Raw genomic sequence first — 15,822 nt, forward strand, 5'->3', positions numbered from 1 at the left:
CAGTAGAGTGTTTTCTTCGCTCGGTCCTGGAATACGTAGACGTAAGGACCATCCCGATCGATCCTCGAGTGGGGACCAGCTATGAACTCCTTACTTACTAGAGAAATGACATCCAGGTAGTTCCAAGCAATGTTGTTCGATCTGTCCAGTGCTACCTGGTGGTTCTCACAGTCTACACCCACATGTCTAAGGATCCGAGTAATCACTGCACCAAATCCACATGCATTGCTCTTGGATTTGGTTACTTTCCCCTTGTATCCTGCTAAGTTTGCGGCCAGCACCGCTCCCATGTTGAAGGCAGTAGCAGGTGGGAATGTAGAGTTTCCAAATGCCGGTAGCAAATGCCTCACACCTTGGTACAGGAGGCACAACTCCCATTGCGTGACTGATGCGGCTGTGGTTGTCCCGTATAGCAATGAGCCAATGAGGCGTGTCGCATATCTCAGTACTGGGCTCCGGATAAGTGACTCCTTTGCCTGAGAAGATCTATAAACCCCTGTGCCAATCGTTTCCCAGAAGTTCAACAGCTCTGAAGTCCAATAAAGACCATATGTCCTCTCCCCCGCACTCAATCCAAATAGTCCGCAGAGGTCTGTGAAAGATACCTCATAGTATACTTTCTGCACTACGAATGCCAGAAAACCTTCCTGATGGCTATCATCGGGACGGGTGACGTATGCGGATGCTATGAACTGGCGTACCAACTCCGGATAAGTGGGTTCCTTGAGGTTGCATAGTTGGCCTAGACCCATGTTCTGGAACAGTCCTTCAATGTCTGCTTTGATTCCCAATATTGTCATCGTCTCAGGACATGCTAGTTGTGTAGCCGGAACGGCTACCTTCTTCATGTTGTTGTAGTGGGTGGTATCAGACTTATCCCACTTCTTTGGCCTTTGCTTCTCCAGCTGTGACGAACCCGCTTCTTGTGTGTTTTTCTTTGCTGATGTTTTCGTGCGCTTCATTCTCTACAAAATAGAATCATTGCTCTCAACATGGTTATAATCAATTAAGAAGGCAAAGCTGAACATGAAAATGAAAAGCGAAATCGAGTTGTGATAAAAAAAACGAAATTGAAAAAAATTCTCTATCCCTAAATCATCTCAAATCATGTTCCAAACTCGTTGATCACAGACAATTGTGTTCTATTCCATGTTTAAACATCTGTTTCATGCATATTTGATCAAGGAATCAACACGGAAATAAGAAATTCACAAAACCCAAAAAATTGCTCAAGAACACGATTTCAGAATGTGGAGATTCGCGGAGTATACCTGTCTTAGGGTGAAGACGAGTGTAGGAATCAGGTAGAGCTCGAAAAATCAAGTGGAATAGAGCCCAAAATTGTTCAAATCGGATGATTATAGAGAGAGAAAGGGGGGGGCGAATTATAGGGGAAATCGGAGGGGATGAGAGTTCTAAGGTTTAGATCCAAAAAAGGTCGGGTTTTGCCTTATAATTCTGTTTTCCGAACACGCATCGATCGATGCGTTTTGTTTCTATAACGCATCGATCGATCACATTCTTACGGCCCGGGCCATCTTGGTAATCGATCGATGCGTTTTTGTTCTATAACGCATCGATCGATGCGTTTTTAAAAAAACATACAAGATTTTCCGAGGAAATTCCGAGGAACAATTCAGATTGTCGATCGATCGATGGGATACTCTCATCGATCGATCACAATCTTACGGCCCGGTCCATCCTAGTAATCGATCGATGCGTTTTTGTTCTATAACGCATCGATCGATGCATTTTTAAAAAAACATACAAGATTTTCCGAGGAAATTCCGAGGAACAATTCAGATTGTCGATAGATCGATGGGTTACTCTCATCGATCGATCACAATCTTACGGCCCGGTCCATCCTAGTAATCGATCGATGCGTTTTTGTTCTATAACGCATCGATCGATGCATTTTTAAAAAAACATACAAGATTTTCCGAGGAAATTCCGAGGAACAATTCAGATTGTCGATAGATCGATGGGATACTCTCATCGATCGATCACAATCTTACGGCCCGGGCCATCTTAGTAATCGATCGATTTGTTTTTGTTCAAAAACGCATCGATCGATGCGTTTTTTAAAAAAAATTACGTTTTGAAACCCCAAACACTAGTTCGTCGGAATTTCCTCGGAATATTCCGAGGAAATTTCGAGGAAGAAGAGGGTTTCGTCGGAGTTCCCTCGGAATAATCCGAGGAAATTCCGAGGAAATAGGGTTTTTAAACCGAAAACAACGTTTTGCCGTTTGAATAACACCTATATAACCCTTATTAAGTGTCTTACGTTCATTATGAAGTCAAAAATTTGTTCCTTACCGTATAATTAACACTTTTCCGATTGTATGAACGAAATCTCGCAACATAAGAGAAACACTTATACCTTTTAACGAACGGTAAAGGGAATACTTTCAATTAGTTTTGAAATTTGTTATTTCATGGTTTATGCTCATGTATACAAAGAATCCTCAATGGTATGCATTACAATTGTATAAGAAATGAAATACGGCAAAAAAAATTGATGTTTTGAAACCCCAAACACTAGTTCCTCGGTATTTCCTCGGAATATTCCGAGGAAATTCCGACGGATATTTTACTATCTGTCGGAATTTCCTCGGAATATTTTCATTTTACCGGGCAAATATTTCGCGAAAATTGAAATTAGAATTCCGACGGAATTCCGACGGATAATGTCCGTCGGACCCTAGGTTTTATAACCACGAGCCCCTTCTTCTTCCCCATTTCTCTCTTCTTCCTCTGCGCGACTCCTCTCTTTCTCTCCGGCGATTTCCCCCTGAAATCCGACGATATCTCCGGCGATCTCCCTCTTCTCTTACACAAATCATGTAAGGACCCTATCCCACTCTCTTAGGTTCTATTTGTTAGGTTTTTGTGTAGTTTTGATAGATTTTTGTTAGGGTGATTGGTTAGGATTGTGATTTGGTTGTATAATAGGTTTAGAATTGTGATTTGGTTGAATAATTTGTTTTGTTGAATTGATTTAGAATTTTTTTATAATTTTTTTATTTTTTTGTATTTATAAAATCGATTTTTGTATATAAAATCGATTTTTGTATTTTACAAAACGATTTTTCTATATAAATTCGATTTTTTGGATTTTACAAAAAAAAAATTCTATATAAATTCGATTTTTTGGATTTTACAAAACATTTTAATTATTAAACAATTTTTATTTATTAAAACTATTTTTTGTTTATTAGAACTATTTTTATATATTTATTAAAAAAAATTAATATATATAAATCTTTTTCTGTGATTAAATTATTTGGGATTTTTTTTTAATAAAAAAAATTAATTTATATATTTCTGTATTTATTAAATATATTTTTTTAATTTACAGGTCTCATGATGATCAGACCCGGCCTCGACAGCGTCGTGGTCGTGGTGGTACGGGGAGCCAGTCTCGGGATTCCAGCCATTTTCAGGATTCCCCTTCGCCCCACAGCTCCAACCATACATCTCCCTCTGCTGCACCCGCTCATGCTCCTCTCGCTCCCGCTGCTGCATCCGCTCCTGTTCCTCCGGGTCCTCCGGGAGTGATGAGGGTTGCGGAGTTGGTTCAACAGCCCGGTCGTGACCATCTTCCGTATCTCACTCCGTATCCACATGGACGGGGTCAAACATGGTAATTAAACATTTTTTTTTCTTTAAATTTGGATTCATTATTAACCGTTTGTTCTTTTAATAAGGTTCAACCGATCCGGGAACGGGATCAGCGCATGGATCAACCGTATGATGTACTCGGCCCTCGACAGTGGACATCCGACTTTCACTCACTTCCCAACCGACAAGCAGGTTCTGTGGTTTCGTCAGTTTGCGGTAAGTATTCTAATTTTTTACTTATATTTTTAATCTTTAATATAAATTTTCTACTAATTGTGTTTTTTTTTTCAGCAAGAGTTCAACTGGAATTCCGATGAGACGCTCTTTATCTATCACCACTTCGTCCATAAAGTAATGGACAACTATGGGAAGCAGATCCACGAGTGGAAGAAGAAGTGGGAAATCAATAAGGTTCGATTTAATTTATTAAACAATTTTTTAATTTATTAAACTATTTTTTAATTTATTAAACTTTTTTTTTTTTTTTAATTAAAAGGTCCCAAAGTCGATGAACGACACGGTCTGGAAGGAGTTGTGTGCGCATTGGGATAAGGAGGAGACGAAAGAAACTTCTTCCACCAACTCCACCAACCGCAGGAGCGACCGTAAAGGGAAGGGCATCTACAAGCATAACTTGGGTGCTCAATCTATTGCCACTCTCGGAGATCGCATGGTAAGTTCAACCGCTTTTTCTTCAATTATTTGAGTTTCAGAATTTAAATTTATTGTGCATTTCTTCTAATTTCTAATGTTTCTTTAATTTTATGTTTTTTTTCAAGGCGGAAGAAAATGATGGCGAGCCGGTCGATGATCTCGCCCTAATGAGGAGGGCGTATACCAACAAGAAGACCGGCCAGATTGATGACGGTCTTGTGAGGGACGTGGTCGACCTGGTCCAAACTCAGGTGGTAGACGAAGTGTCTCAGCTTCAAACCGAGGATGACGCTTCGACGGCTTCGACCAACTTGTCCCGGTTTCGAATCAACGAAATCGTTGAATCCGTAAGTTCTTTTTTTTAAGTTCAATTCATTTATTTCTTGGTTTAAATTTCTAAATTTGGCTTTTTTCTATTCAGTCGGTTCCAAAGAAGAAGGGACGTTTGTTCGGTTTGGGTCGTCGCACCCGGTCGGTTCCTCCTTCTTCTGCACCACCGCCCTTTGTTGATCCAGAAGTACTTACGGCTCAGTTGAAGGACAAAGATGATCGAATATCTTTGTTGGAGACCCAGATGGCGGCTCAACAGGCGGGCTATGAGGCACAGAGGAGGCTGAACCAGCAAATGATGGAGATGATGCAGAGGATGTACCCGAACGAGGTGTTCCCGGACGTGCCAGACCCGTAGTTTTTTTTTCCCCAATCTCGGAATGTTTTATTTTTATTTGTGAAACTTTGAATATTAATTAGTATGATTTCAATTTTACTTTTAATTTCATATTTTCGAATTTAAATTTCAGAAATTTTATTTTTTCAAAAAAATTAATATTTTTTACATTCCGAGGAAATTAATTATATTTTTCACTACATCGATCGATGCGTTTTTGAACAAAAACGCATCGATCGATCCGTTTTTTTTTTTAAATATAGCGAGGGACATTTCCCTCGGAATTTTCCGAGGGACAACTCCCTCGGAAAATTCCGAGGAACGGATCCCTCGGAATATACCGAGAGAACAGTTCCTCGGAATAAACCGAGGAAAAAGTCCGTCGGTATACTCCTATCGATCGATGTATATATGTCCAAACACGCATCGATCGATGAACTTCCGAGGAATTATCCCGACGAAGTTCTACCTCGGTATATTCCGAGGACTTTTCCGACAAACAAGGGATCCTCGGAATTTCCTCGGAAATTTATTTCCTCGGAATTCCGTCGGAAAATTCCGAGGGATTTCAGAGGAAAAAAGAAATTCCGAGGAATTATTTCCGACGACGTGTTTCGTCGGAATTGCGTCGGAATAACGATATTCCGACGAAATTCCGACGATTTTTTCCCTCAGAATCCTTGATGTTTTCTTGTAGTGACTCTTAATTAAGAAACTACCATTGGAGCAAGAAAATTAGGTAACTCTTAACTAAAATCCTTAACTAAAATTTAATACTTAAATAGTCATTAAAAAATCTAATGGGTTTCTAGAAACCTAAATACTTAAATAGATATTAAGAGCCGATTCTTATTTTTTTTAGTTAAAAGTTAAGAGACGGATTTTTATATTCCGATAAAAAACCCATCCAAGAACCCCCAATAATTATCCTCTAAGCTCAGAACTGATTAACTGACAGGAACAAAACAACAGGAAAAACATTCTTAAAAGTGTCTATAAAAACTAAGTCGGATTTATTTGGTTTAATTGACGAATGCTTTGCAACTTTTTTAGTTAGTCGCCTCTCTTATATTACATAAGCTGACCCTCGGGTAACTTCGATGACCAAACTTTTCAATAAACCATTTAATTTTATTAACACGAACAATTATCCATTAAGAATAAATGAAGATGACCCGATGAGTGAAAGGAAAAGCCTAGGAAATTACAGCCTCGTTGTCCGCCAGGAAATATTTTAGAGGGTTACATCAATTAGAGGGACACCTCCAAATTTCAATAATTACCATTACACCTAATGACACTTGATTAATGCTCACTTCATCAAGAAATAATCTAATGTGTGTTTGCTAATCCTAGAACATATTATTCACCAGTTCAAACTCCCCTATATATATAGACACTGCTCCCATACGATCCACCACGAGCTAGCTCTCTCTCACTGATCTCTCCCTCTCTATCTTTCTTCCCTTCTCGTGTGTGTAAACATGGGAGCTCTAAATTTTCTCTCTGACTATCTCTCTGATCATTTCTATGTCTCAATAAGAAAAAGGAAGAAGCGTAAAATCATGCAGGTAATTAATATATCCCTTACGTTACAATTTTTTTTTAATATATCCCTAATTTTATATCTTATTTCATCGTTAATTAACTGTTTGGCCCTTTCCCCAATATGATAAGAGCAGACGGTGAATATAAAGGTGAAGATAGACTGTGACGGATGCGAACGCAAAATCAAGAACGCAGTTTCCTCCATGAAAGGTTAGTTATTGAAAGCTTCTCTATTAATCATACACGATCAAACTTTTTCGTCATAATCCGTATTGCTTAGGATACTAATCAATTGTGTGCTACAAGTAAATTATCACTGACACGAAATTTCGCTTATACCACATATAAGAAGGTTCCAAACTTTGACCAGTGGCGGATGTACAGTCAACAAGGGTGGGCATCTGCCCCCTATTGATTTTTTCAAAAAAAAAGTTTTTCTTTACTATTTATAATAAATTTTGGAGAAACTGGATAAAATTTTCCCCCATAAAATTTCAAATCTAGGGTTAAGTTTATCTCATCAGTTGTGTGCTACAAGTAAATTATCACTAGCGTAATAATAGCCACGTTTTATGTAATTTGAAGTCTCATATTCCAAAAATGACAAAAACAACTCTCTTTTTAAATCAGCCAAACACGGCCTTACTAATAACATATTGATCACCACTTTTTATTTTGAAGGAGCAAAATCTGTGGAAGTGAATAGAAAGATGCACAAAGTGACGGTGAGTGGTTACGTGGATCCGAAAAAAGTGTTGAAGAAAGTGCAGAGCACTGGGAAGAAGAAAGCTGAGCTATGGCCGTACGTTCCATATACGATGGTGGCGTATCCATACGCAGCTGGAGCTTACGACAAAAGGGCCCCACCAGGTTTTGTGAGGAAGTCGGAGCAGGCTCAGGCGCAGCCAGGAGGTACAGACGATAAGCTCATGTCCCTTTTCAGCGACGAGAACCCTAACGCCTGCACCATCATGTGAATAAGTTTAGCGCATGACGTGATAACTGGTGTAACGTCTTATAAATTTAGATGTTGGAACCTGTTTTGTTAGTGTATAGAATCAGAAGCAAAGAAACTTATAATAGTACACCAATACCATGTAATAGATATGTATCAGTTTCATATTATGCGTTTACTTGCAAGCAGTGGTTTATATTCGTGTATACAGTTTTACTTGTATTTTAATGAATAACTAGATCTCGATCCGAGCAACCACGCGGGTTTTTGTTTTCATTTATTTTTATATAAATATTTTATTTTCGATTCTAAATTGGTATATATTATAATATATATGTGTCTATCAATTTTAAAACATAATAAGTTTACGGTATATATTTTTCATTGAATAGATTATTTCAAACTTTCACATGTATTTGTATTTATATATATATATATATATATTTTTCGGATTATTATTTCATTATTAAAATCGTAACTATATATATAAAGATTAGTAAAATATTATTTTATTGTCATATTCAAAGATATTGAAACATTACACAAATTTAGAAAGTTTTTTAAAAATTAAACTTTCTGCTTCATAGATTTATATTATCGAGTAAATAATTAAACATTTAATTTTTGTTTCATTTTTAAAATAAAGTATATAGTTTAAATTTTGTTTTCATTGGTTTAAGGTAGTAAAGATTAATCATTGTTAGATAATATGATTTTTGTTATTTAAAAAAAATCTTTATAATTTTAAAAGTTAACATCGACAAATATTTAAATATTTAACATATGGAGGTATAGTATTACAACATTAAATTATATATATTTAATTTATACTATCTATAAATCCAATGGATCATCTATTGTTTAAATCCAATTATTGAGCCCAATAAAATTTATGTTAGGTCCAAAATTTAAATGATAAGATTAGAGATTAAATGTAACATGATTTTCTAGGAATATGTCCATTAGGTCAATTTTTAAAAAAAATTACACATGAATCAAGGTTGTGACTTATGTTTTAATATATAAGATTTAGCTTGTTTTTTTTTTTTGGCAGCAGATTTAGCTTGTTTACATTGTGCATGCAAGCAACCAAGATTTCTAAGCATTCGATTGAGATTAACTTTATATATATACGCCTTGAAAAATATCATATTATAATAATTCTAGGTGTTAATGGGGATAAACCAAGCTGAAACAAAAATTAGTTGATATATATTATGTTCGGTTTATTTGGATTACTAGCATCCCAAAACTAATATACGTTTACATGAATCAGATTTGAACAACCGCCATATTTTACGCAAGAACTGCGAAATGTTTTATTTTGGTGTGAGAGAGTCATACACGGGTAACATCCTTATAACTCCCAAAAAGCTTCCGAGATTAAAGGATAACTATGGCGGTGAACAGATAACATAGTTCTTTACAAAAATACTATATACACAAAGTAATCGTATCAAATTCATATCCTATCTATGATTTTGATACTATTACTTATAAAGTTAGCAAAGGGGTTTTGGGGAGGCAGTGGTTGGTTAATAAAAAGTTGAAAGATTCTATGACGCTAGAGAAATCCTTGGCAAGTAAAAAGCCAGACAACAAACATTTTTATCCCATATATGGCCTTCCATTGCACAACGGAGACACGTGTAAGATCCTACGTTTGATATTATTCTCGTGGGTCTTGTTGTATCTCTACGTAATTAATGGGATTGTTTTTTTTTTTTGAACTGGCTTTCTCGGTCAATTTCTCGGTGGTCAATTTCCCATTAGCGACAATTAATGGGATTGTTCCCCGGTGGAATTAGATGTGGAATTAGATATGTCGCCAATGTTGTCTTCCGATATGAAGATAAATATATGTGTTACTCAGTCAAATGCTTGTTATATATACAATTGGAAAGTAGATAATGCAATATGCAAGTGCTTATCTTCCTTTGTGGTCAATTTCTTGGAAGAATTTATTAAAATTTGGAGCATAGCAAATTCTGCCGACCACCAGTAAGAGGACAAGTCTTCTTGTGTAAAAAAAGATTTCATTAATTGTTTCTCTTTATAATATTACGTGGTTGGTTAAGAAAAATACTACCTTATGAGATTAGTTAGTTAAAACATTTTTCTTAAATGTATATACACCTGACTACAAAAGTATTAAAGTACTACGTAATAATCCGCGCCTTGCGCGAAATGTGATTATTAGTTTTGTTATTTTTTAATAAGGAAACATTAATCTGTTTAATCTGGATATCTGTTCGGTTTTATGTTGTTTTTTGGTTTTTAATTTCCTAAAATATAACTATCATTTTAAATCAATATTTATTTGATTTGTTCGGTTAAAATGTTTGATATTTTTGATTTTTTTCCCTCTGATAATAAAAAATTACTATTATTTGTTTGTTTTCATGTTATGAATCTTAGATAGTCGTGATGTCGAACCAATGATTTCATATTATAGTTTCTAAACGGATAATAGTTAAAATATATATATATATATATATATATATATATATATATATATATATATATATATATTATCAAGAAAAATCATTTTACTACAATTTGATCGATAGTGAAAAAAGCATTAAGAAAATTAATATTTTAACTTCTAAAAAATTAGACATTTTCAGTTGTGGTAAATACTTAGTTATAAGGTGCTCAAGTCAATGTGCATATGTATGTGTATGTAAAAGTATATAAAGATGGTTGATAAATATATAAAGATACTGTTAATTAATATTAAATGACATTTTTTCAAAATAATACATGAAAAATAAAATTCTTAAAATGAAATTATTTAAAAACAAAAATATTGTAAAATTTATATAAACTATAATATATAGCTTATATATAATTCTTTAAATATATGTATATATATATATATATATATATGCATATAGCGAATGAATTGGATATACGTTTTTATAAATATTGATATTTGTGATTTGTTTTTTTTTTACGGAAATTACATTTTAGTATTTGATTTGCTTCGTAGAGTTACGGATATCCGGATTTTTCGGTTTGAATCAACACGAATAATCGAATCAAAATTTATGAATAATTTGTCCAGCTCTATTTGTAAACAGTAAAAATAACGTAAAGAAAAACCATGCATGTGAGTTTTATATTAAAAAAACGTAAAGTACATAGTGTGAATATATTTATGTAGAGTTTGGTTGAGAGGCTCTCTATATCTGACATGTATTCATTTTAGTGTGAACGCATTTATTACAATGCTTTTATATGTTACATGTGTCTAGTCCAGTGTGAACGCATTTATTAAGATGCTTCTCCGTTAATATATAAGAGATTAAACAATGTTGTGTGATTGATATAAGTAAGCCTTGTGATTGATATCAATCTAATATATTTATTTTCCGAATTGACAAAAATTAAACACATGTAATAAGTACCTGAGTAAGTTATATAAAGTTCGATGTAGCATCTACACGTATGTTATTAACGAATAAATTACAGCTGAGCAAAGAGCATAATACATTACTAAAACTTGATCATGCGCGCGGATGTTTGATTTAACTTGTGTTCAACGTAAATTTATAAATCGATGGTTTTATAAAAAAATATCATATATAATTTTTATGTTTTGTAGTTTACATATAGAATAGAATATACTATTTTATAATATAGATGTTTGATAATAATTTTTTTATTTATACATAATATTATAAATTTTATAACTTGATGCAATTTGATGTGATATAGAAAAAGTTTATCTTCCTTTAAAAGTTTATCTTCCTTTAATATAAACGATTTAATTAATATTCGTACAATTTTAATAATGGTCAATATATGAATATCTACTTGGTTAGATAAGCTTAGAAATTGTAATTAATTAATTTAAATTGATTTTAAATGCAGTGGCAGAATCTGTAAATAAAAAAAAATACAAAAAAGAAATATTTAATTTATTGTAAATACAATGACTAAATGTATAAATAAAAAAATATTCTTATCTATGTTTCAAAACAATTCTCATTTATATTGTTATTCATGTTTTCAAACAATGCCAAAAAAATATTTCAATTTTAATAATAAAGATTTTTTTTTTGTCAACTAAAGCCTAGAAGATTTTTTATTTTTTTATTTTTTTATGAAGAGCCTAGAAGACTAGAACTAAAGATATATCCTCTTAACTGGAATTTGATAACACGATCAGATGGCATTTAAGTACAAATTGTCGGGTGGTGACATGACTAGTTATTATTATTAACTACCCCAACATTTTCTTGAATATTAGCAAGTGATTATGAATTTATGATATATATGTAGAAAGACCAATGGACAGAAACGCACACAGCAAACGCGTGGCCTAGAAGATAGCTAGAGATCGAAGACTTGGAAACTGGGAGTCAATGTTTCGATAATACTGATGGTATATTTCAACCAGGTAAGGCCCAGGGTTAATGAGCTTCTGTTCTATTGCTGCAACGTGTACGGTGTTTGGGACATGAACGGATGAATTATTCGACTTGAACACTAATCAAGGCAGGGAATATATATGGATTTCCACCGGAAACAGATTTATATTATATTGAAATGTTGGCTATGGATCTAACAAAATCATGTGACTATACAAACCATATTGATATGACTTTTTGGAATTGATATTTTTGTCGTGAAAGGAACATATATTGGACAACTGGATGTGGCAAATTTTAAATCTAGAGTGAATCTATCTATCACATATAGTTTTCATACATGAGTGCTTTTATCGTATATGTTTCGTTTTTGTTATGCATAGCTTTTTGTAGAATATGATTTCAGGTGTACTCTTGGGAAGAAGACAAGATGATAGTTGATCTATATTCTGGTCATGTGTATTATTTTTGTTATGCATAATCATAACAAAAATAAGGTAATCATCTTATGCATAGACTATGAAATCAAATCTTAAGAGATGATGAAATCAGAAGTTGGTGAAGAATCGAAAAAAAAATGAAGAAGAACGAAGACGAGGAAGAAGAATCGAACACGAAGAGGAAGAATCGAAGACGAGGACTCGAAGAGGAAAAATCGAAGACGATGATTCGAAGAGGAAGAATCAAACACGAAGAAAAAACACAAGAGTGAGACGGGAAGAAAAAAAAAGGTGATTTGTGTTTTCTCCCAATTTTTCAAACCCTAGACATTTAAGTTTATTGGGCCGCCCATTGTCCAAGTGGTTAAGCCCAATATTGTCCATGAATATAATTGGGTTCACCCATCTGGACAAATTTTAATTATGGTTTAATCTGGATCTGTCCATTTTGGACCATATCGATTTGGACACGGGCCACCCATTTATAGCCCGCCCATTTGACATCTCTATGCATAGTTAATAGTTTGCACATTAGATTAAGTTGAAAAATCCGTCGAGAGGTGATTGCATTACGTTGTTTTTTAAGGTGGGATAAAAGAACCGGGCCTCGTAGTCTGGTGGTAAAGGAACCTCGGCTGAGGTGCCCGCCACCCGAGTTCGAGCCCCGGCCACGAGGGGTATTTACATGGGCTGCCTCTCGCCCTCCAGACCACTTCGCGTAACCAGGGGCCCTTAAGTGGACGCTTAAAAATCCTGTAATGGCTTGGGCTTAGGCCCGGTGGGCTAGTCGATCACGCAAAGTGGTCGGATACTGGATTATCAAAAAAAAAAAAAAAAAAAAAAAAAAAAGGTGGGATAAAAGGTGAAGTGGGTCAAACGGACCATATTGAACAGACAATTATTGTCATGTCCCAATATGAAATGGGCTTATATTCTCATTTCCGGGCCTTTAGATCAACATATATAAATATCGCGAGGTCGTAGCATTTGCATGTACTTTTAAACCAACAAATGTCATGTGCCCTCCTATTTTTCTAAAACCAAAACAAAATAGTTCTAAATTCATGAAACAGTGGAAAATAGAGAGACGAAGATGTTGCACGCGCGAACTAAATAAATAGTATAATTAAAAGGACGAGAAAAAGGTTGGGGAAAGAGAGGGAGAAGCTCGAGAAGAGTGTGGGAGAAGGCAAACCCCAAAAGCACTGACTAGACAAAGACCGTTGGGCCCGACTCTTCATGCATGCATGCACTCGTCTGACATCTTTCTTATTCTCTACTATTAATATGTACATTTTAAAATTTAAAACTTCATTGACATTAATTAAATACTTGGACGTACTAACTCCTAGAAATATAAGCCTTGAAATAATGAGAAGGTTCAATCCAAAATGCTTCTTATTACTGTATTTTTTAGTTCTAAAATGTTTTGTTCAAATACAATTTAAACTCCAATACTCAGACATTTAATGTGGGAAATGGTCAGGTCACTGTTTTTACTTTTAGCTGTCAGTCTCCCTCACTCACTCACTCAACATTGTTTCAGATTTTAGAGCAAAAAGTCTCTAAACCCAAAGCCTCCACTCAATTGCCTACCATCAATACTTGAGCTTCTTCTTTTCAAAGCCTTAAAAGTTTGTAAAATCAAAAATCCTTTCTCTCCAGCCATCTCCTTTACTCACTTCTCCTCTTCTTTCTTCTTGAGCCATGACTAAAGATGAAGATTTTAAGCTCCTAAAGATTCAGGTACTTTTAATCAAAAGACTTTACACTTTTTTTTTCTCTTTTATTGGATTAAGCTTACGGTGTGTTAATAGATAATATATGTTTTAATGAAACCACAGACTTATTCCCTCAAAGTTAGCATCCATTGCGAAGGTTGTAACAAGAAAGTCAAGAAACTTCTTCAGAGGATCGAAGGTTTCTCTTATTTCAAACATGCAAGACATTACTGCTATATGTTACAAAAAAAAAAAGACATTACTGCTTAACTTCTCTTGAATTCTTGATGGGTACATTGTCTAGTTTTTTTTTACAATAAACAGGAGTTTACCACGTAAAGGTAGAAGCAGAGCACCATAAGGTAACCGTTTCAGGCTCTGTTGACTCGGCCACACTCATCAACAAGCTCCTGAAAGCCGGCAAGCACGCTGAGCTCTGGTCTCCAAACCCAACCACCAACCCTAACCAACCTCAGAAGCCCAAGGCTAGTGACGTTATCAAGAACAATCAAAAGGGTCAAAAGCAAGGCTCCGCGAAAAGTGGTCTTGAAACCTTCAAGCCCAAGAACAATCCCAAAGGTGCGGCATGTGTCAAGGAGGAGGAAGATGATGACGGCGGCGAGGAAGAAGACGGTGAGGTGCAGTTACCTAAACCGGTGAATCAGCAGCAACAAAACGTCAAGAAAAACAGTGGAGGAGGAGGGCCAATGAACAATGGGAACAACGGAGTCAACGTATCAAAGAAAGTCAACCAAAAACAGAACAGCCAGAACCAGAACAACAGTCAAGCAATGGCAGCTGCTATGCGGATGAGAAACGCCGCAAAAGTGAACTCCGGTGTAGAAAACAACGAGATAGGAGCTCTCATGGGTCTAGCTGGATTTAACGGCGCAGCATCAAACGCTGCCGTGAATCCCCAAAATGGGATTCAACAACTTCAACCGCCTCCGTTAAACAACATCAACAGCGTCGCTAACCACAACATGAACAATGGTAACGGAGGAGGCATGATGATGAACATGAACGGATACAATCCAATGAACATGCAGAACAGACCATTGATGCATCATCATCAGCCTCAACAAATGATGTACCAACGACCAGCTTTTGTTCCACCTCCAAGTAATGGGTATTACTACAATTACACCCCTAGTCCTTACACTTATTATCCTTATTACCCTTACCCATCTGACCAGCACCAGCAAATTAGTCATCCATCTGCAACAAACATGCCCAGTGATGAAGACACTAGCAATAACAGCAGCTGTAACATCATGTAAATGTTGCTTGCGAAGGAAGTTATCTGTCTACTTCCGGGTTTGAGTATCTTTTATTTTGTTTATGGCTAATGTGATATGTTACTAGTGTTAATTATCTCCCTTTTCTTTTATCAACTAGGCTTATTTCCTTTTGCGTTTGTCATGTAAGCCATTTTGGATTCGTATGAAGTGTGTTGGTATAACGTTTTGATTGTTCGTGGTTTAAGTCACGTATGATAGATGCTTTGCGTGAGCGAGCCTCTTGGCTCTTGGTACCACCACCGTATTGAGTGACATTCATGAAATGCGTTTGGTGCGTTGCCACCGTTTGTAGAGGAGCTAGCGTTTAGAGCGGTTTATTTTGTCAGAACGTGGTTTGTGTGTATCCCTCGGAAAAGATATTCCCTCTATCTACTCAAAAGTGATTCCACCTGCTGGCTGATTCTCGGTAGGTATCTCGTTAAACGGGTCACCTAATTTATTTAATGCGACATTCAATTCGTTTTTTTCTTTAAACTGGACTAGTAAAGTTAATGTGTTAGCCATGCATCAATCAAGTCTTAAAACTTTGCAATTTA

General features: G+C 35.5%; 2 protein-coding genes across 2 annotated transcripts; both read left to right on the forward strand.

Annotated features, from left to right (window-relative positions):
* The first annotated feature begins 5,665 nt into the window (after window positions 1-5,665).
* Window positions 5,666-7,724, forward strand: LOC106397566 (heavy metal-associated isoprenylated plant protein 22). Its single transcript, XM_048758960.1, has 3 exons — window positions 5,666-6,516; window positions 6,628-6,703; window positions 7,175-7,724. The coding sequence occupies exons 1-3, from the start codon at window positions 6,430-6,432 to the stop codon at window positions 7,468-7,470; spliced, it is 459 nt and encodes a 152-aa protein (XP_048614917.1). The 5' UTR covers window positions 5,666-6,429; the 3' UTR covers window positions 7,471-7,724.
* Window positions 7,725-13,537: 5,813 nt separating this feature from the next.
* On the forward strand, window positions 13,538-15,457 carry LOC106399740 (heavy metal-associated isoprenylated plant protein 37). The gene is made up of 3 exons (XM_013840198.3): window positions 13,538-14,010; window positions 14,109-14,184; window positions 14,310-15,457. Exons 1-3 carry the CDS (start codon window positions 13,972-13,974, stop codon window positions 15,263-15,265), a joined length of 1,071 nt encoding a protein of 356 aa, XP_013695652.2. The 5' UTR covers window positions 13,538-13,971; the 3' UTR covers window positions 15,266-15,457.
* Window positions 15,458-15,822: the final 365 nt, after the last annotated feature.

This window comes from Brassica napus, chromosome C5 (genome assembly GCF_020379485.1).
Source record: "Brassica napus cultivar Da-Ae chromosome C5, Da-Ae, whole genome shotgun sequence".
Lineage (NCBI taxonomy): Eukaryota > Viridiplantae > Streptophyta > Magnoliopsida > Brassicales > Brassicaceae > Brassica > Brassica napus.

Coding starts and splice junctions, on each gene's coding strand:
- LOC106397566 (XM_048758960.1), top strand. CDS start 6,430: ATGGGAGCTCTAAATTTTCTCTCTGACTATCTCTCTGATCATTTCTAT. Junction 6,517..6,627: donor AGAAGCGTAAAATCATGCAG/GTAATTAATATA, acceptor TGATAAGAGCAG/ACGGTGAATATAAAGGTGAA. Junction 6,704..7,174: donor CGCAGTTTCCTCCATGAAAG/GTTAGTTATTGA, acceptor TTTATTTTGAAG/GAGCAAAATCTGTGGAAGTG.
- LOC106399740 (XM_013840198.3), top strand. CDS start 13,972: ATGACTAAAGATGAAGATTTTAAGCTCCTAAAGATTCAG. Junction 14,011..14,108: donor TTAAGCTCCTAAAGATTCAG/GTACTTTTAATC, acceptor ATGAAACCACAG/ACTTATTCCCTCAAAGTTAG. Junction 14,185..14,309: donor ACTTCTTCAGAGGATCGAAG/GTTTCTCTTATT, acceptor TACAATAAACAG/GAGTTTACCACGTAAAGGTA.